The sequence below is a fragment of the Sphaeramia orbicularis genome, chromosome 3 (assembly GCF_902148855.1).
Source record: "Sphaeramia orbicularis chromosome 3, fSphaOr1.1, whole genome shotgun sequence".
NCBI classification, from domain to species: domain Eukaryota; kingdom Metazoa; phylum Chordata; class Actinopteri; order Kurtiformes; family Apogonidae; genus Sphaeramia; species Sphaeramia orbicularis.
Genome location: NC_043959.1, coordinates 33,372,030 through 33,397,786, shown reverse-complemented (window position 1 = coordinate 33,397,786; position 25,757 = coordinate 33,372,030). Strand labels below are relative to the sequence as shown.

General features: G+C 37.1%; 1 protein-coding gene across 1 annotated transcript in view; it reads left to right on the top strand.

The window, feature by feature from the left end:
* Positions 1 to 6,998: 6,998 nt before the first annotated feature.
* Positions 6,999 to 25,757, top strand: part of slc7a10a (solute carrier family 7 member 10a) — a 32,271-nt gene continuing 13,512 nt past the window's right edge. The window contains exons 1-3 of the mRNA XM_030130479.1: positions 6,999 to 7,188; positions 15,239 to 15,443; positions 17,098 to 17,249. Coding sequence (XP_029986339.1) covers positions 7,083 to 7,188; positions 15,239 to 15,443; positions 17,098 to 17,249 — 463 coding nt within the window. The 5' untranslated portion in view covers positions 6,999 to 7,082. The remainder of the gene's footprint in view (positions 7,189 to 15,238; positions 15,444 to 17,097; positions 17,250 to 25,757) is intronic.

The window sequence follows — 25,757 nt, the reverse complement described above, 5'->3', positions numbered from 1 at the left end:
TTTTGTCCTCTGTAGGGGACAAAACTTTGACAGTTTTACTTTAAAAAACACTATGCATTACAAAGGACATTCCATTAAAAAAAATCAATTAATAAATACAAATAATTTAAAAAATGTATCTGAAAAAACTGTTGCATTACGCAGTTTCCAATCAGGACATTTTTTTAAAAAATGTAAAACAGCTAAAACTGTCAAATTCCTGGGTCTCAGGAGGATATTATCTCCATGAAATGAGTAATAACTAATATTAGAGTATGATAAAATGTGAGAAAACATTAGCAATTAGCGGCATTAAAAATGTTTTTATTTCATAGTTTTCACACAGTATATCACTTTCTGATGATGAGTTTTAAACACGTTTCTTTGCTTCAGAAATTTAACGCACGGTGTCCAGCTGAGAGGACATTTTTGTAACTCCATGAAAAATAGGTTCATAAAAAAAAATTTTAATTGCATTATTTTTTTCATGCCTAAAGAGGAATAAAAACACTCAAGAAAAAAATATTGACTAAGGTTCTCATAATTCATGCATGAAAGGGTTAAGCTTTTGCTAACATTTTATTCTAAACTGCAAAGCACTTTGTGATTTTATCTGTGAAAAATGCTATATAAATAAAATGTACTTACTTACTTTAAAATCCACCACAATATCACACAACACCACTCAACAACTCATACATTTTAAATATTGTATCATCAATTTGTTAAGGCCTTTTAACTGAAATGTGATCATTTAAATTTCCTGAGATGGCAATGAAAAATGGTAAAATATGCAATTTCAAGATGGGATTATATTATATATTAATATTCACCATGCTCTTGTGACTATGTCCTGTAATAAAAACTGTTTTGATAACTTAACATTTTTTTTATTGAATTATACTGACTAGTTTGGAAACTATCAGCCTAAAATGTGCATATACACATACAGATACAGATGAACTTCATTGATCCCCAGGTGGAAATTCACTTCATTCATCAGATCAATTAAAAGAAAGAAAGAAAATGATTCCATTCTGCAGTTTGCATGTTCTCCCTGTGTTTGCGTGGGCTCTCCCTGGGTACTCCAGCTTCCTTCCACCATCCACCTTATTAAGAAATACACCTTAATAGGTTAGAGAGGGCTAGTGAGCCATGTTTCTATTTTTAAATCCTACAAATTTTTCAGGTCAAACATTATTTGGGATGTTTCGCAAAGAATTTAATGAATTTAACTGTCTGTATCCTCTGTGTGGTGCATTCATATGCAATCATATATGTTTTCAGTTTATACTCAGGTGTATTTTGTAAAACACAGGTCTTAAAATGCTTTATTATGACTGAAACTTGAGATAGTTTTTTAATAGGGAGATATGTCAAAAGTCTCCCTTTTGAGACACTCAGTTGTACACCTCTGTTTCAAGCAAAATAAATTAAGAGAAAAAAGGATCCAGACCAGAACAGCATAAAAGTAATCTCTTTAGAAATAAAAAAGACATTGTAATTACATTGTACTTGAACAACAAAAGAAAACAAATAGATTTAAAGGGGAAAAATGTAAGATAAGCAAATGTCCATGGTGTGAGAACATTCACTTTTTCTACCACAGTATAACTTGATATAGTGTAATGCTACAACACCAGTCAAGAGAAAAAGTAGATTAGATATTGAGACAATTGTAAAAATGCTATAAGCTGTGTTATTTTCAAGTTTTTTGGTAGACAGGACCGATATATCACCAAAACACAGAGAGAATGTTGGGAAAAAAAAAAAAAAAAAAACTGGGGAAAAACAGGGAGCTTTATTAGGAGTAGGAAGTCATCACTGAAGACAAATACACTGCAGGGGAAATAATTAATCATTCTGGGAATCACTGTGTTCTGCTGGCACATATATGCCCATTTGACTAATTGGTATGAGTGTGAAGTTTTAGGAGACTCTGTGTGAGAAGCAGAGACCAGACGACCACTCCTGGGCCATACACAAAGCAAGGAACTGGTCACATGACCGTAAATCCAAAACCAGACACCAATGTTGGGGATTAGTGAACTAAATTAAACTAGTTTAAGTACATTTTTCTGTAGCTACATTTTCCTATTTTATATGTTGTTCACAAATGAATAAAATCCTTATCATAAAGTCCATAAGTGCTGTGGTGGAGTATTTATTAAACAGGCATTTAGTGGACCCTGAGGAGGAACTGGAGCACACAAGACATGGGATGAGAAAGAAAAGAGTAGGGTTTGCAAACGACAATGAGATGATCAAGGCACAGGTTTATAAAACACTGGTCTACAATTTTTTAGAAATGATTTGCTCCAGAGATTAAATGTGCTAAATGTTACGTATTTTAATAAGATTAATTGGAAAATAAATGACTAAAGTGCCGGTTTGCTGATGTTTTCAAGGTATATGATTAAGTGTTATTACACATATATATTGGTTTATGTACATTTATATAATAGTTTTATAAATCTTCCACTAAATAGAACCTGTAAAGTGAATGTATTCTAATGTGCAGACAATGTTTTGAAGTAGATTTTGTAGCTCTGAGACAAATATTCCTTTTGAGTCAAACCCATTCTCTCGTTAATTCTTGAATTTCACATTTTGACCCAAGGCTGTATCTTGGAAAGTTCAGCCAACCAGCATTTTTTACTTTATTTTTCTTTATCAGTGACTCTCATGTGGTAAAATTTCATCACTTTTATTCTGGAAGCATTTTCCTTGTAGACCAGTGAAATCAAAAGGTCTTGTAGTCAGCTATCAACAAATAGATGCAATGATCCAAAGACAAGCACAGTAGAGAATAGAATAGAATAGAATAGAATAGAATAGAATAGAATAGAATAGAATAGAATAGAATAGAATAGAATAGAATAGAATGCCCTTTATTGTCATTATACAGAATGTACAATGAGATTGGACAGCTTCTCCTTTTTCAGTGCAAACAGGTAACTATATATAAAATATAACGTGCAAAATATGTACAAGATAAAGTCCTACAAGACAGTGCAGTTGGCTTTACATACATTCTGAAGATAAAAGGAGGTAGGAGGTGTTCTGCCCACTGTCAAGGTCAAAGACTAAACAGAGTATAAAAGAGCAAAGTGTACAAACTATTCTTCCTCATTACAAAGCACATACATAAGGCCATAAAAGGGAAGGTATTATTCGTCATGTTTATTTTACAGTTACTTTTCTAGTGTAATGAAACCCCCTTTTACCGGCTACTTCCCATATTTCTGTCATCCTACCTGCGATGCAGTGATCACTTATTTGACTTTTGTGAAATACATATGAATAAGCCTGAGGAAAATCACAATAATCTTTATATATTATGGATTTTTGGTTTTCTGTTTTGCTATAACTTTGTATCACATATATAGTACATCATCAGAGTAATTAATTACTTTTTTTTGTTGCATTTTGACCTGCAGGGCCACTATAAAAAGAGTTACTTTTATGTATCCTGTCATTAAGCAGCAGTGAAATGTAATACTTAAATACTTAATTAGGGCAACATGATGGTACAGTGGATCGCACCATAGAAAGAAGGTCATGGGTCCAGTCGATGGGGGTGGGTGGGACTTTTCTGTGTGGTGCCTGCGTGGGTTATCTCCAGGTACTTCTTCCCACCATCCAAAGACATGCACTAATAGGTTAATCTAAATTGTCCATAGTGAGGTGGGGTGGTTGGTTGTTTGTCTCTATATGTCAGCCTTCACCTATAAGTAGCTGGGATCAGCTCCAGTGACCCTAATGAGGATAAAGCAGGTTCAGATAATGAATGAATAAGTACTTAATTATAAATTTGAGTACTTGTATATTTCTACTTTATGCAATTTTATACTCCAAGTGTCAGATATTGCACTTTTTTACAGCATCCCACAGCATTCCTTTTCAGTACTTGTGAGTTTCTTAACAGATTACAATCTTTAAAAACTGAAAACTACATATCTCCAAATATATTGATTGTGAGTCTTATGTTCCTTTATGGTTTAAGAAAACTTTCCTTTTCCCCCTTAAGGTAATCACATTCTTTAAACCTCCTCTTGGCATAATGAGTCTGAAAACAGGCTTGTTTTCCAAGTTCAAGGGAAAAAAATAGAAGCAGTGACACGCTGCCATTTTCCACATTATTCACATTAATCCAACAGGAAAAATAATGTAACACTGACATTTTACTGCACTGCACTTTGTCGTATTTTAACTACATTTTGCTGACAATATGTGAATACATTAACTGATGTTTAGTATTGAATGCAACACTTGTACCTGTAGTTGAGATTATCCACACTGTATACTGTTTCATACCAGCGTGATACTGTATAATAGAGGTTTCCAACATATGGTCTGTGGGCCGAAACTGGCCCTTCAGGGGTTCCAATCTGGCTCACAGGATGAAGTGTAAAAATTACACTGAAGATAACAGTTAAGGGGTGTTAAACACATTTGAGTTCAAATTCCAAACTTCAAAATATTATTATTAAACCTGTTTCTAAATAGTTTATGAATTGTAGATTAACTGTCATTTATAACGCACATGTTTAAATGATATGTTGAGGCATAATACTGTTAAAATTGCACTTATTTTTTAAAGAAATTCTACATTGTTCAGGTTATTTAAATTTTTAGCTCACCAGCTGATAGGCCATGAGCTATTGTGAGGGCGCTGTGTCCAGTGTCATCTTCGTCGACATCGTCTTTGTTGTTGTCATCTGCATCACCCTCGTCGTCATTATCATCTTCGTCATCATCTCCATTATCGTCTTCATCAATGTTGTCTTCATCACTGTCATCTTTGTCATTGTCATCTTTGTCATCATTGTCTTTGTTGTCTTCATTGTCATCATCTTCGTTGGCTTCGTCGTTGTCATCTTCGTCTTCATTGGCAATTTCTTCAGACATTTTCTCAGAAAAAACTATTGGTTGGATTGATTTAAAATTTTAAAAATAGCTTCCTTGGAACAATGTCTACAGAGTTTAATCAAAGATTTGAAACATTTCTGACAAAATTATGAAATTTCCAAAATTTGCCCTTACTTATAATTGGCCATGTTTTGATGGCATTTTAACATGGAAATGGTTAGAGATATCAATATAGTTACTATGGAGCACTGATAAGAAGTCATACATGCTCTTAAACTGAAGGACACCAATGCCTAGATTTCAACAATCTTCTCCAAAACTACTGGACACATTCATTTAAAATGTTTTATGTAGCTTCCTGGGGACAATGTCCACAAAGCCTGTTCACAGTTTTTAGAAATTTTGATTATAGAATTTTTGAATATTTTTTTTTATTAAAAAAAATGTATCTTATAATTTTGAGGCTTATAAAATGGAAATTGTTAGAAATATCAATACACTAACGAGCACTGATAGGGAGTCATATGTGGACTTTCATTTAATTAGTTGAGTTCTCCTCCAGTGAAAGTACCACCCACTTCTACTGGGAGATTGATCTCCAACATTAAGACCACAGGACTCGAATATAGCGCCAGAATCTGAGAAACTCACAAATTGAAACTGTTATTGATTCTTTACAGATCACGCTGGTGAGCTACAGAGCCATTGGACCATTTTTTGTGAAAAGATAGTTTGTAATAATAAACACTGTCATAATTTAACCCTTTCATGCACGAATTACGAGAACCTTAATCATGATTTTTCCCCCCTGTTTTTATTCCCCTTTAGGCATGAAAAAAAAAAAAAAAAAAAAAAAACCAACCAAACAAACAAACAATGTGATTAACAGCTTTTTCTGAACCTATTTTTCCTGGAGTTACAAAAATGTCCACTCAAATGGATATGATGTGTTTAATTTTTAAAGCCAAGAAACGTGTATTTACTGATATACTGTGAAAACTATGAAATAAAAACACTTTTAATGCAGCTAATCTGATGTTTTCTCATATTTAACCCTTTCATGCATGAATTATGAGAACCTTTATCAAGATTTTTTTTTTCCTGATTGTTTTTATTCGTATTTAAGCATGAAAAAAAGAAATCAATGTGATTGTAAATTTTCTTATGAACATATTTTGCATGGAGCTCCAAAAATGTCCACTCAGCTGGACACTATACGTTTAATTCCTGAAGCAAAAAAAACAAAAACAAAAACATGTATTTACTGATATATTGTGTGAAAAGTATGAAATAAAAACATTTTTCATGCAGCTAATCTGATGTTTTCTCTCATTTTAACATATTCCAATACTAGTCACTACTCACTTCATGGAGATAACATGCAGAAAAAAAAACAAACTAACTTTTTGCTTAAAAAAAAAATTACAGTCTAATGATTATAACAAGCAATTGATTTACATTCTAACATGTTACTGCAGATCAGGTTTATCAAGAACAGCAAAGTTATAGTAATGGTATGAATTACAGTGTATGTGATGGTGCATAAGCGTCCACTGTGTTGAACTAAAACAACAAAAAACTAACAAAACCCATGAATATATGTATAAGAGAACAGCTTTGAACAGCTGTCCACTGGAGTGACCACTACACATGAAAGGGTTAAACAAACTCTTATACTAGTTATTACACACTTCATGGAAATAATATACAAAAAACAAACATTTTGTTAATGAAAAAATGATAATTACAGTTTAATAACAATTGATTTACACTCAAACATGTTACTGATCAAGTTTATCAAGAACAGCAAAGTTACATGATGCATAAGTGTCCTCTGTGTTGGTTTATATGGAATTAAAACAACACAATCCATGAATATACAAGAGAACAGCAGTAGAATAACTGTCCAAAGGAGTGACCACTATGCATGAAAGGGTTAATATTACTTTTTTTGCACAAAAAAAAATAATGCAATACTAATATTTTACTGTTCTGGCCCGCTTGAGATCAGATTTGTCTGAATGGGGTACCTGTGTTGTGCTGTGCCGTATACTGACTCACCTTTACGTCAGCCCACCTGAGGTAAGGTAGACGCTTCGGCGTTGGGTCGTGCGCATGCGCATATGCACCGTCCATCAGTCAGGCATTATAAGGACTGTGGAGGCTGGTGCAGTCTACAGTATCTGGACCGGACCGAGGCGGGTAGGAAACATTTTGTCAAGGCGGAGGAGATGGGGGACAAAGAGAAAAAGGAGAAGGATAAAGATCCTTCCAAGAGCGACAGGGTCACTCTGAAAAAGGAAATTGGACTTATGAGCGCCTGCGCTATTATCATCGGTGAGTGTTTGACAGCTTTTGACATACGGTCTATTTATGAAGAGCGGCTCGTACCGGAGGTTTCAGCTGCACAGAAAAGTTAACAGGGAAACGTGTTGGAGAGCCGGCTGGTGGAATGTATCTGCTGTAGAAAAGCGGATATACAGTTTGACCTCTTTGTTAAAGTTACAATCACCATGGCACACAATAGAAGAGAAAAAAAAAAGAATATATTTTTTCTATTCGGGTCCTGATCTGCAGTAAGTACAGTGCAGGGATTGGAATTAAATACCGGCTATAACTCGGAAAAGAGTTCTCCAGGCCAATTTTACACAAATACCATAAATTACGCACAAGCGAGTCTCTTTTACGCACGAACGATCAACATAAAAGAAAGATGTGGAAACTGTTGCATCAGTCGGGATGATCTGAATATGGATATGCTTACGTGGCTGGACCTTCTCATGTTGAACTTCAAAGGCATGCAGACAAAGCCCATGCTCCATGTGGTTCTGTGCAACTGATGAGAATTAACTGAAGCGCTGTAAGAGTGAGAGGTTCAATCCTACCAGCTGACCAGTGAGTTAAAGCAAGGCATCACTAAAGAGTCTGGGACGTCTTTCTGTCTCAGCCCGCCTGTTCTGGAAGGAAGTGGTTCTGCAAAGGAGGACATTTACAATATATAATGCAGCCATATAAAGTGAATGTCTGTGGTGCTGCAGGAAGTTGCGTCTATTGCATAGAGTTTCCTGTGGTTAATGATGTAGTGGTCAGTACAGTACCCAGACGCGGGAACAGCTTCATCAGCAGGACTACATTCAACAGACATATGCAGTATGTGTTGTAATCATCTAAGAAATAAGTCAAAGCTGCCAGATGATAGTTACAGTTGAAACCCCTCACCACCACTTCCTCTTTTTTTTTTTTTTTTTTTTTTTACTGTACTAAAATACCAGCCTTTGTGCACTTTAATATATTTTGCAACCTTATCATCTAATACAGGGGTGTCAAACTCATGTTAGTTCAGGGGCCACATAAAGTCCAATATGACCTGTAGTTGGCTGGATCATTAAAATAATAACATAATAATATCAATTCCAAAATTTGTATGTCTAATTTCTATGTTTTAGAGTGAAAAAAGTAAGATTATAGTATTAAAATGTTTACATCTACAAACTATCTTTTAAAAAAATGTGGAAAAACATGAACAAACCATGACCAAAATGAAATTTAGTAAGAAAAAAAGTGTAATTTTAACAATTTATCCCATTATTTGGCCTTATCTTCTCATTTTTACATGTTCATTACAACGTACAGATCACAGTGGATCTACAAATACACAAAACATTTAATAAGACAGAATATTGGTACAATTACTCTTAAATCTCTTAAGACACTTCAGGCTGTTCATATTTGTTCAGGTTTTTCACATTTTTTGTAAAAACCTAGTCTGTAAATGTTAACATTTTTGCTTAATTTTACTTTTTTTACACTAAAACAAAGAGAAAAATATGTGGTTTTTATTATTTATAGTTTATTATGATAGTATTTTACTGTTCTGACCCACTTTAGATGGAAGTGAACTAAATTTATTTTGACATCCTTGATTGTTAATATCTTCAGTGTAATTTTTTTATTTCATCCCGCGGGCCAGATTGGACCCTTTGGCGGGCCGGTTTTGGCCCCCGGGCTGCATGTTTGACACCCCTGATCTAATATATCACACTGCACTCTATGTAACACCCAGTAATGTGCCGGACAGACTCTCTAAGATTGAATGAATGGGAAAGAGGAGCTTTAATTCAACCATTATATCTCAGCATTCCTGTGCAATAACACTTAACCCTTTAGTCACAGCTTCAAATCACCATGAAATATACAGTAATCTCACGTGTTTGTCTTTTCTACATTTGGTCCGCAGCCTCACTGAACTATAGAGGTAGTGAGGTCGTTAACACATTCCTTAGGTGAATATGTGTGGTACAGTTGTGTGTCATCATCGTGACAGCGGAATGTGTGAGTGAAAACAGGGAGTAATATTATGTCTGCAGTGTTCCTCTGCGGCTCGGATCTCCAAATGACAAGGCTGCTAAACCGCATATGAGTAGGCAGGGTCAGGCAGAAGGGACTGTATGTAAACCAAGAGGAAGGAAAATCTGAGACATGTGTTCGACATTATAGTTTGCAGAGCTGTGGGTTTCAAAAGGGTACATTTAAGATTACCTCCTCTGCCTGCAGGTCTCTGCTTCCAAGGTTTCATATATTTTACATGGATAAATGTAACTTAAAGCTAAAATATCAATGAGAAGGAAATTAATAAAGGAAATAACTACAGAATATAGAGACGTTTTTGTGAGGATTTCATTTTTTGATCATATATTCGGAAGCAAAGTGCGGCTTCCAGTCTGTTATCATTTGAGTTTATCTTTTTTTTTTTTTTTCCAAGGTCAAATATATTGTTCTTTGATAGAAACTGATAACATTCTAGTTACAGTTAATACTAATTCTTAGGCTTGCCTATTGAGCCCACATTGTACGTTGTTCATTTTGCAAATAGTAGCTATACTGAACTCTGAAAGTACACTGACGACTGATAAAGTTGTAAAACACACAGCCTGTAGGTGTGTGTGAAATGAACACCTCAAACAGATTCAGACTAAGCTCTTGTGCACTTGTTTGCGTGAAGCACAGATGGGCTGGAGCAGTGAGCAGTGAGCACACAAAGAAAACTTGAGCCATGCTGCTCTGCCCACCTCACACAGCCTACTCACATTTCTAATGCAGCACTACAGTCAGGTGAAGCACTAAAAGTGAATGCTGTTTCACTGTGTGGTAACATTTGGTCCAGATAGTCAACAACGCATGTCAAATCATAAACACTTTTGTCAAGAAAATTAATAGATTTTACTTTTCTCATTTTCCCATCTACAATTCCACACCCATGAACTGTTTTGCCTCAAGGGAAGCTCTGTCACTCAATGAAAAAGATCTAATCCATAATGAAAAAAAAAGAAACTGCCTCTAGAGCGTTTTGAAGAGCAAGACGTTTGGTTGTGGTTTCAGGTGGTTGTAAGGCGGGAAGAGGGATTAGTTTCCCCAGAGGCACAATTTGAATAAAACAATGATTAATCTGAAGAGTAATACTGAAATGCCTCTGATGCTGAGAGGGTCAGTAGGACTCTTGAATCATGCTTTCAGCTGCAGTGCCAACCTTTATGACATAACAAACACAACACAGGCATTATGTAACCACTCTGCATCTCACCACAGCCTCCACAATCAAATCTGACAGTGATAAATGCTCCGTGTATAGAGCCTCTCTTTCCCAGCGCATCATTACAGAGTGCTCGGTGCGATTTTACGCCTCTCACCCAAAATGTGTAGAGCAGACAAAGTTGTATTTGAAGTGGAAACTTTGTCCCCTAGTATCTCTGAAGAGAAATAAAAAACATGAAAGATGGTGCAAAACATGCTTTGCTTGGACAGCTGCTGTTTGGTTACTTTCTCACGTGTTAGTTTTCGTTTTGTCTCTTGTTATTGTCGAGGAGATGATGTCAAATCATTGCCAGGACATGGCGGCTGGGTCTGATCTGAGACACCAGGGAACCTCTGTTTATCCCCACATGGTTTGACAGCTGGGTCATGACCCCCCCAACGAGTCATGTTTACACCACAAACCTGTTTAACTAGTTCTTTATGTTAATACTCATGGTTGTACCTACTCCTGGTATAGAGTAACACATTGATTATTCCTACTGATGGCTGTGAAGTGCATGAAGAAATCACATCTGATTAGTAAAATAAATTACTCAGCAGCAGCTACTGTGTGAAAGTTATATTAAAGGTTCTTTGCACAACAATCTGAAAATCACTGTATTTAATGACACCATTTCTAAGCTAATCTTAGCTGTTAGCAGCAGAAAAGAGGCACTAAAGAGTGAGTGAGCATAAATGTCACATGATTTTTTTCCCGAAAAACTAACTCAACTGTTCCAAGTCTTCTACACAGAAAAACACACTAAATGCTGTAGATGAAAAAGTTGGGGGAGGTTTGGATACATAATATGACGGTCGTAAAAAAAGGAATAAAATACATGCAAATTTCTTTGCATTATTTCACAGTACACATTTGAAAGGCTTATTTGTAGCATTAATATTCCAAATTATCAACAACAGGGGTACATTGAGTACAAGAATGCACTCAAACACCACCAGAACTACCAAAGAATTTCTGCTACTTGATCACAGACTGCATCTCTAACTGAATAAAATATGAAACCATTTTTTATGCACAGTAGGATAATAATATCATCAAGTTTTCTCCTTCAGACAAAAGCTCAGCTGGTTAAAAGAATTTGTTAGACAAGTTTATATTAACTCTGTAAACTACAAATCAGCTCTGTTTTTTATGTACAATTTTATTGTCAATAGCTGCACTAAAGAATTGCACAAATATGGTCAGAATTGTCACTTTTAGTCAGAACTGTGTGTTAACATATGGTGTACATAACGTGACAACATAATATGGTAACTTTGCTCCTTCATAAGCTTCATAATCACTGACAGAACTGGCAGAGCTCACCAGTGTTGAGGCAATATTGTAATTTCTGCATCAAACTCCAAACTCCATTTGTTATTCTATGACTATAAATTGATTCTTATTGGTTCTCATCTTTAACTTGCCATTTGCATTAGTTTTCAATGCTATGGGAGACTGGCAAAGTGACTCACTACTTCCTCTAGTGGTCACATATGGTTACCGTAACATGTCGGCTTGTGGCTGGAAATAAATTCAGTGCCTATTTCATTGTAATATAATACACTGACCTCTTTGACATAATGTCACAACTATTTTTACATCCGCCAAGGAACGGCAGAGGTTATGTTTTCATCGGGGTTTGTTTGTCTGTTAGCAAGGTAACTCAGAAAGTTATGGAAGGATATTGATGAAATTTTCAGGAAATGATACGGGCACAAGGAACAAATGATTAAATTTTGGTGGTGATCGGGGGGACGGATTTTGATGAAATTTTCAGGAAATGTTGACAGTGGCACAAGGAACAAAATTAATGATTACATTTTGGCGGTGATTTGGGGTGGGGGGGTGGGGGTGGCTGATCTGCTGTGGTGGAGGTCTGCGCTCTCTGACTGCTTTTCTAGTTCCAGATACAATCTTGATACTTTCAGATCATTAAAAAAAAATTTTAAGTAAAAAAAATTAAAAAAAAAGACATATAGCTTAAGTGAATGTGAGAATGGCAAATAGTCAAGCTCTGGTCTGCAACTTATGCAACTTATGACTTGAATGCATTTTAAACTAGAAAAGCGCTCGGAGATTGCAGACCTCCGCCAAGGCAGATCAGTCTCTCAGTCACCCCCCATCACCACCAAAATGTAATCATTTGTTCCTTGTACCAGTATCAACATTTCCTAAAAATTTCATCAAAATCCCTCCATACCTTTTTGAGTTATCTTGCTAACAGACAAACCACAATGAAAACATAACCTCCACTGTTCCTTGGTGGAGGTAAATATGTTTGTTGGTGTACATGTCAGTGTTATCTTTTGTTTCTTTTCTTTTGACTCTGATAATGTACTTAATACATGCATGTACTGGATACTTCTTATCCAATAAGTACTGCTGAGAGTGCATGAAAAAAGAGAAGAAAAGAACAGAATAAAAAGAAAACAAAAAAAGGTTTTAGAGTTCCCTGGGTGTCTTCTTGGATGTACACTCTTGTTGGTAGAAGCCCATTAATCATAACAAAATTTATACTGTGGATGAACTTGTTTATCTGCTTATTATGTCTATGACCCATCCCTAATCACCTGTGTTAATTGTCAGAACCCATCAACAACAGCCAACAAGTGCAGTAACATTTCAGTAGTTGCAATTCAAGACATGACAAGTGTCAAAGAGTTGATATACTTAAACAAGTCTGTTGAGATTTTTGTCTGGTTGTGTTGTTTGTTACCTCCGCCAAGGAGGTTATGTTTTTGCCAGCGTTAGTCTGTCTGTCTGTCTGTCTGTCTGTCTGTCTGTCTGTCTGTCTGCAAGATAATTCAAAAAGTTACGGACGGATTTGGATGAAAATTTCAGGAAATGTTGATACTGGCACAAGGAACAAATGATTAAATTTTGGTGGTGATTGGGGGGGGCACTGATCTGCCTTGGCAGAGATCTGCACTCTCCGAGTGCTTTTCTAGTTGTTTTCCTGTTTTTGTCACAATTTATTCTTGTAATGTGCCTGTCATTGACTGTTCCATTAAGTGGCACTGTGTGAATTTCCCAGCCACATGTGGTTCTAATTATTAGATGTTCCTATTAGAACTTCTCTCACAACATAAACTTGTGTGCCTGGCATGGAATAGAGCAGTTGAGGTGGCATCTGATGGAATCTGAGAAATGATTGGTTATGACAGGCAGCCATCAGTCATGAATTTAAACCCCCTACTGAAAACCTTACTGAAAACACCTGTCTTGGCTCATGACAGGTCAGAGGGGTCAGGGTTTCTATAGACTGAAAACATACAAGGAGTAGAACCTGAAGTATGACGTGTTGAATGGAGATTATGGAGTTTTGCCCAGCAACACAAAAAAAACAACAAACACTGCAGCTTTAAGGTGACACTGCACACAAAAACATGTTTGAGTTGTAAACTGAATTATATATTGAAACACACCAATGCTGGCAAAAATTTATAAACAACTAATACATAAAAACTTTGTGTAATTTGTAAGAATTGATCAATATGCTCCCATTTTGTTGCTGAGTCAGACAACTGGGATTACATTTTTTATCGTGAAATTGGATTAAAAAAAAAAACTAAATCCTAATCAGAGTTGTGAGGTAAGAGTCTGTAAAACCTTGTTCATTTCCCAATGGAGAACTGAATCCCTTATTCTTTCACAACCATCAGCCCCACTTGAAACAAACACCAGTGTGACCTCACAGGTTCACTGCATCAGTCCGTTTTTATTTTGTCAATTGCTGTTTGAACCAGTGTGTTAAACCACCAAAGTGGCAAAACAACACAAGTGGTCTGGCTTATTGAGGTAGAAGTCTCAAATGAGCGAGTACTACGGGACTTCAGTTTCCCATCAGAAAGGACTGTAAGGAAAAGGTGTGAAAATAGTCTAAATGTAGTGTAAACTTAACCTAACATTGATTTTATGGATGGGACTTGGGTTGTAAAGCAGCACAAAAACACAAACTTTCTCTGTCAGATCCACATTGACCTTCACCAACCCATGTAAGACACATGACCCTGATGACCTTGAATAAAACATACACATCTGCCCCTGTAGACCTCCTCAGCCCCTTGCAGGCTTTAAACGTGCACTGTGAAGAAGGGTATTATACGAGTATATTATATGTGTGTATGTGTTTTTATCCAGAGATAGACTGATTAACTGGCACAAATAGAAGGTTTTATACACAACAGGATTGGCAGAACTTGCTCCTTTAGGGGCCAGTGCTGAATATTATGCTTCTCACCTGGAATTACTCACTTTAAAAGGACATAAAAGCTGAGTTGATGTTTAGTTCCAGATTAGTTTGATGCTCGGTTCAGCCATCAGGTAAAGTAATTAATTTCCAGTTGGGTCTAATTTTTCAGAAGGGGCTAGGATGTTCAGGTTCACTTTATTGTCATTACATGTAGTATATTCATGAAATGAAATCAGCACTCAGGACCAGCAATGTACATTGTAAAAATCCTATAAAAATGAATCCTATTTTAAAATAATAACAGTAAAACCTGATAATAACAGTAAAACTTAATAATAAAAAAATAAATAAATAGTGCATAAATACTGCAGTGCAAGATTAAAATGAGCAGCATTTATGATAATATTGTTTATTATGTCTTATTATTTAACTGTCAGTTTTTATTCCTGCTATTTTCATATTGTATTGACCTTTTAGCTGGTTCACTGGATGATCCCCAGTTTTCTTCCCATCTTCATTATGTTTCATTGTCAGTGTTTAGAGCACAATGTAATGGTAACTCCTTGTAGTTTAATATCTTCTTATTTTTACCCATAATCTATCAATGTGTTTCTCCTCAGGTAACATTATCGGGTCTGGGATTTTCATCTCTCCTAAAGGAGTATTAGAGCATGCAGGCTCCGTGGGGCTTTCACTCATCGTCTGGATGTTGGGAGGTGGGATCTGCACCCTGGGGTCCATGTGCTATGCTGAGCTAGGTGTCACCATCCCAAAGTCTGGAGGGGACTATTCATATGTGACAGAAATCTTTGGAGGCCTAGTGGGGTAAGTAATCTGCCACGTCAAACTACATTATGAGCCAGTTTTATTGTATGTTAAGGTACAAAAAGTGAACAAATGCAAATTTTAGAAAAGCCATAATGCACATGCACATAAGGACTCGTCTTCTGTGTCTTATCTATCTTAAGTCTTCATCTGAGCCTCTCCTCCATGTTTAGACACACTTCATAACTTCATGTTGACATTTTCGGTGTAAGGCCTCTCTGAATGGATTATACTGTTCAGGGTCTGCTCGCTTTAGTAGGACGACTTGTCTGGAACCACTCAGCTCAGAGGGTCTTGTGACATTGTTGTGGTCATGTGACATGTCAGCTGATTTCAGTATTGTGATTCTTAAAAGGTCAAACGTGCCCCGGTCTGTACATGCCCGTGCAGAGCCAGATCAGACCAGTGTGGCTTTATTGACGTCATTCACGTGCATGCGTAAAAGTGAGGCACATCTTTTTATAGAAACTCTATCCTCATCGGCCGCATGCCATGACAGTCATCAAACATAAAACACAACATGACGTGAGTTATTGGAGTATATAATAGGAATAACACAGTTATTAACACACTAAATATACGTCCACAAACAACCAAGTCACTGTTGTGAATCCTACAAACATTTTGGTTTGTTTGTTTTTTGACTTCAGTTTAGGTCTAATTTTAGTGCATAAGTATTTTTATTTTTGTTTAGAAGAATTATCCAGTTTTAGCTTTAGGTTTTCAGGTATGAGAAAAAGCCCTGACTTATAAAAACAGATTTTTTTTTTTTTTTTAAATAAACATTGTTAAACTTCCGAGCACTACCAGAACAGGGGCATCCCGGCCTATCTTCAAGAAGCACTTGAAGACCCAGCTTTTCAGAGAGCACCTCCTGTCCTAGCACTTTCAAACATTCCATGTTTGAACATATTATTATTTTTATTCTGTTTTATTTGGGTATTGGTTGTTGTTTTTATTTTAATTGTTTTTAATTGTGCATCTGTTTTATGTTTTTTATGTTTTTTGTATTTTATTCTTGTATTTTTGTTTTTATTTATTCTTCTGTACAGCACTTTGGTCCTCTGTGGTTGTTTTAAAGTGCTTTACAAATAAAGTAGAGAGAGTGAGAGTGAGAGAGAGAGAGAGAGAGCTTGATTGTTAATCTTCCCCCTGTAAGTCGCTTTGGAAAAAAGCGTCTGCCAAATGCATAAATGTAAATGTAATGTAATGTTCCCAGTTCACCAAAAGGTATATTATGTCATGTAAATCATGAACAATGAACATGAGGGGACAATGCAGTCCTGATACCTGCAGTTCTATATTGTGTTACTACATGAGGCAGTTGTCATTTTTTTTTCACTTCACAAATTATGGGTCTATAATAAGACTGCTGTACTTACACTAACAGCAGGAAGCTGTGGTTGAACTGGGCAACTGGCAAACTAATTGTGGTTATGAAGTCAAGATGAAGGGATGAAGCACTGCAGTGTGTAGTATCAGTTATTCTGTAATGTAGTACAATTTTAAGAAGTGATACAGATCCAAGTATCCAGGATATGCTCTGGTGCCCCATGACCCTCAAAGAACTAAACAGTTCAGAAAATTACATGAAATATAGATGGAAGTGTCACCCATGACCCCCAGTGTCTGATTTTGTCTTTTGGTTTTGCAGCTTCCTGTTGTTATGGAGTGCTGTCCTCATCATGTATCCAACTACACTGGCTGTCATCGCCCTCACCTTCTCCAATTACGTCTTACAGCCAGCTTTTCAGAACTGCCTTCCTCCTTACATCGCCACCAGACTCCTCGCCACCATCTGTATCTGTGAGTCAGCCTGAAGCTTTCTGAGGCTCCTTTGAATCCTAATGAGTCTTAGTAATAATTAATATCTTTTATCACTTAGATGAAGTCTCTATTTTTGGTGCTGAGTGTTTATGCGTCTGTTAATGCTCCTCCCACAGATCATCTGTTGATCAAGAAGGAAATTTCATGACCATATGAATTCAGTGGTTAAAAATAATTTTCTGCTTTTCCTATAAATTCAACCATGTGAAGGTCCTACTGCTGCTTGACATCGATTTAATAAAGAAAGAGGATTTTTTAGAGATAATAACACTGTTTTTCCTTGCATTGTAATAAAAATAATTCATCTTGACAGGATTTCATTATCTATCTATCTATCTATCTATCTATCTATCTATCTATCTATCTATCTATCTATCTATCTATCTATCTATCTATCTATCTATCTATCTATCTATCTATCTATCTATCTATCTATCTATCTATCTATCTATCTATCTATCTATCTATCTAGCAGTTGCTACTCTTGCACAATCACTGAAACATTAGGACATACAACCAAACAACAGCCTATGGGTAACTCCAACAGAACCACCATCACTCTAGACACAGTACACAAACAACAGCAGCAGTAATCCAAACTGCTAAAAGTATTGTTTGTCATACACTGAACACAGGTGGTATGTATTTGTTAAGGTAGGCATGATGTCACGTCTCTTAGTGCATGAGACAGTTTGTTCTCTTCTCTGAAAAATTAGATTTTGGGGGAGGAATTACTGAATTAGATGTACTCGAGATACATGAAGTAAAGACGTCATGTGGACATTACAGCTGGTCAGAAAATGAAAACGCTGATCTAGGCAACATTGCTTTCTTTGTAAAGTGAAGTAAACCATAACGAAGTTTAACCTTTCCACAAGTTTGCTGTGCATGTCAGTAATGCTGCTGCGGTCTGGGCTAGGGTTAGACTGATTGTCAAATTTGATATGTTTATGATTACTGGTATCAGTGGTTTTAAAATCTGGTATCCATTAAAAGAAATGCGTTTTTAGAGCAATATCCCACCCTCAGCACTTTCAGATTTACATGTAATTAATACTGCAATGAGAGGATTTGCTTATTTTTTATTTGTATTTTTCTATAATCCCTCCTATGCATTGAGACAACTGGCAGAAATTATGGCTGAGATATTATTAAAAGGATTTATTTGACAGTTTTAAATAAGTAATGTGTTGGCGTTACTGATATTAGGCTTGAAAAACTCTATACTGATTGATCCTAGGTATGCACATTATGGTCACTTTAGTTCAGCTTAATAGGTCCTCGTCCAGTCATCACCATAGCCTCCTGGTTCGTGGAATTACACCTCAGGTTTTCTGTTGCATGAAATATGTCATCTGACACTGAGTAACTCCATGAGGTAAACATCAGAAGCAACCTTTCTAAGGTCGACCATAGTTGATCTAGGAAAGGCTGCAGTTGATTAGAAAATATTGATCTGACTATTGAATGACGGTAGATAAATCATGTCATTTCTGTCCTTAACCAGTGTTTCCGTTTAAGTGAATAGACCGATACGACTGTGTGCAGAAGCTCTAACAATTCAAAGCAAAGGCGGTAAAGCTGGAAAGGGGAAATCAGTCATATGCATACATTATCCGGCTATTTTCACAGCGCTAGAGGATATTATGATGCTGTGGTAGTTCGCAGTGTGCTGAAGGCTGCCATTGTCATTTGATAATTCTATGTGAAATGCTGTGCTCTATTTCCAGCCTCTAATCTGATCAGCACCGGTCTTGCAATGTGGAGTGCAGCTAAGTATTTAAATAGCTAGTGGCAAAAGCAGAGTCTGCATGTATCTGGTCAACAAGCCAGCCAGTCTGTTCTTGTCTGAACTGGATGGAGAACCGGGGGGATAGCCAGCAGAGGTATGAGTCTCTGTGCCTGAGCATGTGCATGTGTCTGGCTGGAGTTAGCATTCGCAGATCACACGGATGGACCTCCACTATTTTTGGCGACAGAATGCTACAACTGCTGCCTGGTTAGGCCATTGGCCCACTCGGTGTGTGAGTTTGTTTATGTGTTGGACTCTCGAGTGTGGTGCAAGTTCGTGTTGGTGTGTCAGTATCAGTGTCAGACTACATAATGGTGCCAGCCTTTGTGGACGCCGCTAATGAGAGGGTGTGTCTACGCCATTGTGTATTGTCTCACAGCAGTTACCGTGGCGCTTGTGTCACTGAGCGCCATGGAAACAGGAAATGGGCAGGACACCTTGCACATCAATTATGGGGAATCTCATTGGATAGTTGACACGCGGGATCACTGTTTGACATTTCTGTTGGCTGGTAGATGTTGCCGCCATCCTATCTGGTCCATGCAGCCAGATTTTACACCTGCACTTGCAGAGAGATAGCGGCGGGCAGGAGTGATGAGCAGCCATTAAAACTTAAAAGATGATCAGAAATCGTTTTATAAGCGGTGTTGAGAGTGATATGCAGCACTGATATTTAATTAAACGACAAAATCCGGAACAGTTTTTAGGACAACCGTGCAAATTACTTGAAATTGCTGTCGTCAATGGTGGTGCAAGTTCTTTGATAGACCAGAGATGGAGAAAATTACAAGAGAGTCATTCTCAAATTAATGCTCACAAACTCAGCCAATCAAATTAGTTGACCACAAACATTTGTAAGACAATTAATTCAAAGAGTAATAAAATGTGATGAGTCATAGTACAATATGTCATATGCATGTGTGCTTACATGCTATTGTGAAGTTCTGTTGGGGTTTGTGTTGCGCAACAGATCCATCATTTGTTGGTGATAGGTGACAGCATTTATGAGCTAATGGTAGCCACATCATGTTGAAGTCAAGGCCAATGTAACCAGACTAGATACACCTGCGGGATAATATTGCAGTAGTGTACGTGATATGGTGTGATATGGCAAAAACAGACCAATCCAATCCACTGTAAGGTGACTAAACGTCCATGGACAGGGGAAAGTGAAGAGATCTCCAGTAACATTAACTACATAGCTGTGTTGGTGTCACTTAACTACATCTTTTTATACCCCACCTGGGTGAGGGTATATAGATATACCAGGAATTCCGTCCATACTTCCATCCGTGTAAGATTTTTGTCCACACTATTCACCCAATTCTTTTCAAATTTCCCACACGTGTTCTTTACCACCAGGAGAGGCGCAGTGCACAGTTTGATGCTGGAATTTAAATTTTTGGATTTATTACAAATTTCTGAGAATTTCAACTTCGAAAATGTGTCGATCCAATTTCTCAGACACTATTCACCTGATTCTTTTCAAATTTGACACACATGTTCTTTACATGCAGTGTTGGGCAAATTACTTTTAAAAAATAATTAGTTATAGTTACTAGTTACTTTCCCAAAGAAGTAATTGAATTAGTAACGGAATTAGTCCTTCATAAATGTAATTAGTTACCAGGGAAAGTAATTATTGTGTTACTTTTTTGAAAAACCTTCAAATATGTAAAATGAAACTGATTTTTGAGCGTGTTTCATAGCCAGTTGTATAGAGTACAACAGCAGACAGGTACTTCATACCATAACTGTGGTGAGGCTGGGGTCCACCAGGGCCCAGCTGGGGTCCACCAGGGCCCGGCATTTCCGGCACGTAAGAGGATCTGCATTTATAGGAAGAAGATGCTCCTCCAGTTAATCCCACATCTTCACTTGTGTCAGTCTCCTCCCTGATAAAGCGGTAAATTTCTCCAGTCCAGTCAGTCGGACTCACTGATAACTCCTCCCCTAAATTAGCTGTGCACGTAGCTGCGTTCAAGTGAATGGGGTGTGCTGCGGCCAACTCAAACTTGGAGATGTCATTAGTCGTTCACGTGAAGGCAGTGTGGACAACTCAGACTCATGTGGCACACAGGTGAAGCATGAAGGCAGTGTGGGCAATTTGAATATAAGAACGGCTCATAAACGAACGGCTCTCAACGAATCGGTTCTTATCGTTCACTGAAAAGAGCTGTTCAAAAGACTCGACTCGTCCGTGAACGGCACACCTCTCGTGCCTGGGTGAGCGAGCCAGGACGGATAACAGCTGATATCAGTGCATAGTAATGCACCACATTTCAGTTCCGGTAACGGTAACGACGTTGTAACGTTTCAAATAGTAATTCATTAAATTACCTGTTACTGGAAAACAATAACAGCATTAGTAACGGCGCTATTTTTAACACTGTTATTCCCAACACTGTTTACACATGCCTTTCACCCACTTTTTGATTTTTTTTTTTCTTTTTTTTTTAACAAATTTTTGAAAAGTTTTTGAAATATTGAAAGTTAAGATTCAAAATTAATCTCTTGGTAGGCAGGGCATCAGTGAGCCGGAGGGGCAAAGTGTTGTGTGACTGAACGGTGATATTATTAATGAGCTCTGCTACTTTTCACTTATTATTATTCAAAATGTGAGTCATCTCAATAATCATTGGGCTGCAGACTTTTGAGTCTAACATGAGACTTAGGCCCAAACCCAATGCCCCCCCCCTTACCCCTACCCCTTGGCCCTTGCACTTGGCACAAACCCTTGAAATGGAGTTGCAAAGGATAGGGGTTGAAACATTCCTCTACAAAATGGGACAACCCTTCGAGGTCTGTCATGTCATTAACAGTCATCGATGCCGCTATAAACAACTGCGACAACTTTCTTTGTGAAAGAATTCACCATGCCGTCAGCAGCTGTAACCGTCTCTGTTCCACAGGCTTTGGGCATCTTTTTGCAGCTATCAACCACAAACCACAGAAATGCGCTCTATAACACATTGCAACGGCATTACACGGACGATCAAATGATTAAGTTATTTACGAAGAAAATACTTACATTTGTGTGTTTCTTTCATCACACTGCTGAACTTTTTTTAGCTGTGTTTACCTCCATCTAGCCAATGATTCGAAACGAATTATGGGAAATTTCTCATACCACTCCATTAGTAGTGTGGCCCTGACAAATCTCCATTTCGAGGGCCTCCCCCTTAGCCCTTCCCCTCCAACTCATAATCAGGACACCCTTACTCCTTCATGTGAACGTGCAAAATGGAAGGGTAGGGGTCAGGGGTAGGGCCAAGGGGTGAATTGGGATTGGGCCTTAGATCTTAAAAAAGTGATCCTTAGACAAACAAACAAATAACATTACAAAACTGCCTCAAGGCTAAGTACTGCAACACTAGTTGCCACTGTAGGGAAGCAGAATAGAAGCATTGAAGACCTCTGAAGTAAACAGAGACTAACCTCCACATAGATATAAATGAGCAGGCTGTTACCATGGATGGATGCAAAGAAGGTGATCATTTTTAAAATGCATTTTGATCCATTCACACGTTGGAAATAAAAAGGCATCAATATGTGTACATTTAACAGAGTTTACACCAGTATAAGTGATAATCAGCAAACTATAACATTTCAGAAGTAAAGTCCTGTTAAAATGTGTAACTTAACCCTGACAACAGATGGTGCATTATCTTCTGAACCCTAAGAAAGAACATGTGTCACCACAAAACCATGACCCTCAAACACCAAGTCCAACATGTCTATCCTCAAGATCTGCTGTTGTATCTAATCTCAGTAAAGTGATAATCAGGACTATGTGACTGGATCTGCACTATGTTTGAACTGAGATGTTTAGAATCTATTCACTTCTGTATACATTGATTTTTATTTCATAATCCATGTACTGAAATGCAGTAGTAGAATGTGGTTTAGCATTGCAAAAAAAAAAAACATTGACTGCCTTGTGATTAAAATGTTGTGTGTACTGAGTCTTGGTGACCCCCTGTTATTCCAAGTGAACTTTTCTTAGTAAAGTGTTTATAAATGCAAGTCAGCCTAGTTATGTGTCCTCCTTCCATTTGTGCAGAATGTACTGCATGAGTGTCACTAGTGACCTAGGTGTGTGTATGTGCATTTATGTGTATGTGTGTGAGTGTGTGTATGAGAAAACCAGACAGGTCCAGTTGTGGGCTGGTTGTGTCCTTCCAAGAATAGGAGCACTGAGCAGCCCATAGCAGCACAGTCATGCAGCCTGTGCTAATGATTTAGGAGATCTACAACTCCACTTTATTCACTGGTGTCATGACCGCACAGAAACAGTTCCAGTTTGTAGTTGTTTAATAATGTTTAATAATGTAAAATTTAAGGTAACAGTGACCCAAGCTTTAAACCTCATCAAACACAACAACAGGAGAATATCTCAGCCTCATAGTCACTCAGGTTTTGTGAGCAGAGAACAGAAATAGTTGCTTCTGTTGTTCATTCCAGCACAGCAGGAAGCCAATTTTAGTCATAACATGTTCGTGACACATCAGCATGGTACAACAGCAGAAAGAGGAGGAGGACGAAGAGTGTGTTACAGAGTCAGATTGATTTGATATTTTCCATAAAGCAGCCCTAGGAAATGAAGTTGTTAAAAGAATACAGAACAATTTAGTCACTTTTACTAATAGGATTGTATAGTGACGTTGACAAATTGTAGGTATATGTTACTTGAAAATCTGAAAAGAACAAGTCTTCAGTGGATTTGTTGTTACTTTTTCTATTTTTATATACACATATAAGGCAATGAATTATATTTCAATAGACAGTTAAATGTATAATTCGTTTTATGGCACTAGTATAATAGAAGAGAAAAAACTGTTGAATTATACGCCTACACTTCAGCTACTGAATAAGAGCCATTTGAGCACTGGAGCACAAATAAAAATGTAACATCTGTTTTTTTTTTAACTGTTTTTTTTTTAACTATACAAAAACCCATTACTGAAGTATATTAACAATTACTAATGATGATGGATATTAATAAGGACTGGGGACAAATATCCAGAAATTTTAATCCTGTTTATTTTAATGGCCTATGCATGATTGAAGTTGATTTTTTTTTTTTTTTATTTACCCGAATTTGAGACTAAACAAGAAAAAGATGGGGCCGGCCGTGGCTCGGGAGGTAAAGCGGGTTGTCCAATAACCGAAGGGTTGGCAGTTCATATCCCACTCTGTCCTAGTCATGTTCTGTTGTGTCCTTGGGCAAGACTTCACCCTCCTTGCCTCCAGTGCTGCTACTCACACTGGTGTATGAATGTGTATGAATGTTCGGTGGTGGTCAGAGGGGCTGTAGGTGTGAATTGTCAGCCTACCCAGGACAGCTGTGGCTACATATGTAGTCTACCACCATGTGTGAGTATGCAATCATAGAAAAGCACTATATAAATCTAATCCATTACTATTATTAAAAAATCTTAAACAAGTCTAATCTAGTAATTGAAATGAAAACCATATGACATACAGTACATGTGTGATATCAACTGACAGCAATAACAAAAAGTTAGCACTTTGAGGATGTCATTGTGTTATTTGTTTGAAAATAAGTCATTTGAAGTAATAAAGCACTCTCTGCAATAAACACATTACAACTTACAATGAAGAAGTTCTCCAGAGCACTGTACACTAATGTTTCAAAAATTTCAATAAGCAAATACATTATTAATTTAAGTAATTTGATATATCGCATAGCCTTACAGGTAAAAACAGGATTTAATCATCTAAAGGATAAAGAAAATACGACAAGCTGATGTCATTAAAACACAGGTGGTCAAATCTCAAAGATGGAAAAGGAAGTAGAAATAGAGATGAAAAATGACGTTGGTTTCATTCAGCTGGTTTATACAGATGTATGATGATGAACTGATTATGCTTGTGATAATCCTATGCACAGACAGCAGCCTGTGGAGTTCTGACCTTAAGATGCAGCCTGGAAACAAATGCATGAAAAAGTACATAGTGAATAGACTTTTACAGACATTCTGGTCAAATGAAATTTCAACGTGGTCGAATGGTTTCAATTTGATGTTGGCTCTCCTAAACATCTACAGATTGCAATCATGCTGGACTTGTTAAATAAAATGCAGCACAAAACCCATTTAGAGCTTAATTGAGGGATCGTGGTCAGTCAGGCTCAGTGTAACTGTTTTGGCTCTACAAACGGAAAAATGAGAGTGATAAAAAAACAGAAAATGTTATCAGGCTTGAGAGGGTTTTCAGGGGTTAGGGGCTTTCCCATAATTGAAAAACAGGTTAGTATTGTGACTTGCTGTCTGGCCTAATTTTTACTAAATATCTGCACACGTTACTGTGAGAATGGGAACAGGCCACTACATGCTTTACATAGCTGCTAAATGTAGACCTAATATGTTGAACATGTCAAGACTCAGACGGTTGTGGGAAGAGAATACATTTACTCAGGTACTGCATAATGAGGAATATTGAAGCTCGGTACTTGGCTATTTACATGTATTACTACTGCTTCTGTTCTACATTTTGGAAGCGTTTTACTCCAGAACATTTGTAAACGTTGCACACTCTGAAATGCGTGTAACACCCTCAGGATATCTGGCTTTGAAAACACAAAAGTGTTGTTGGACAAAGGGAGCTGTGTTTAGTGCCAGCTTTCATTACTAGATTTAAACAACGGAAAATATAACAAAACATTTCACATG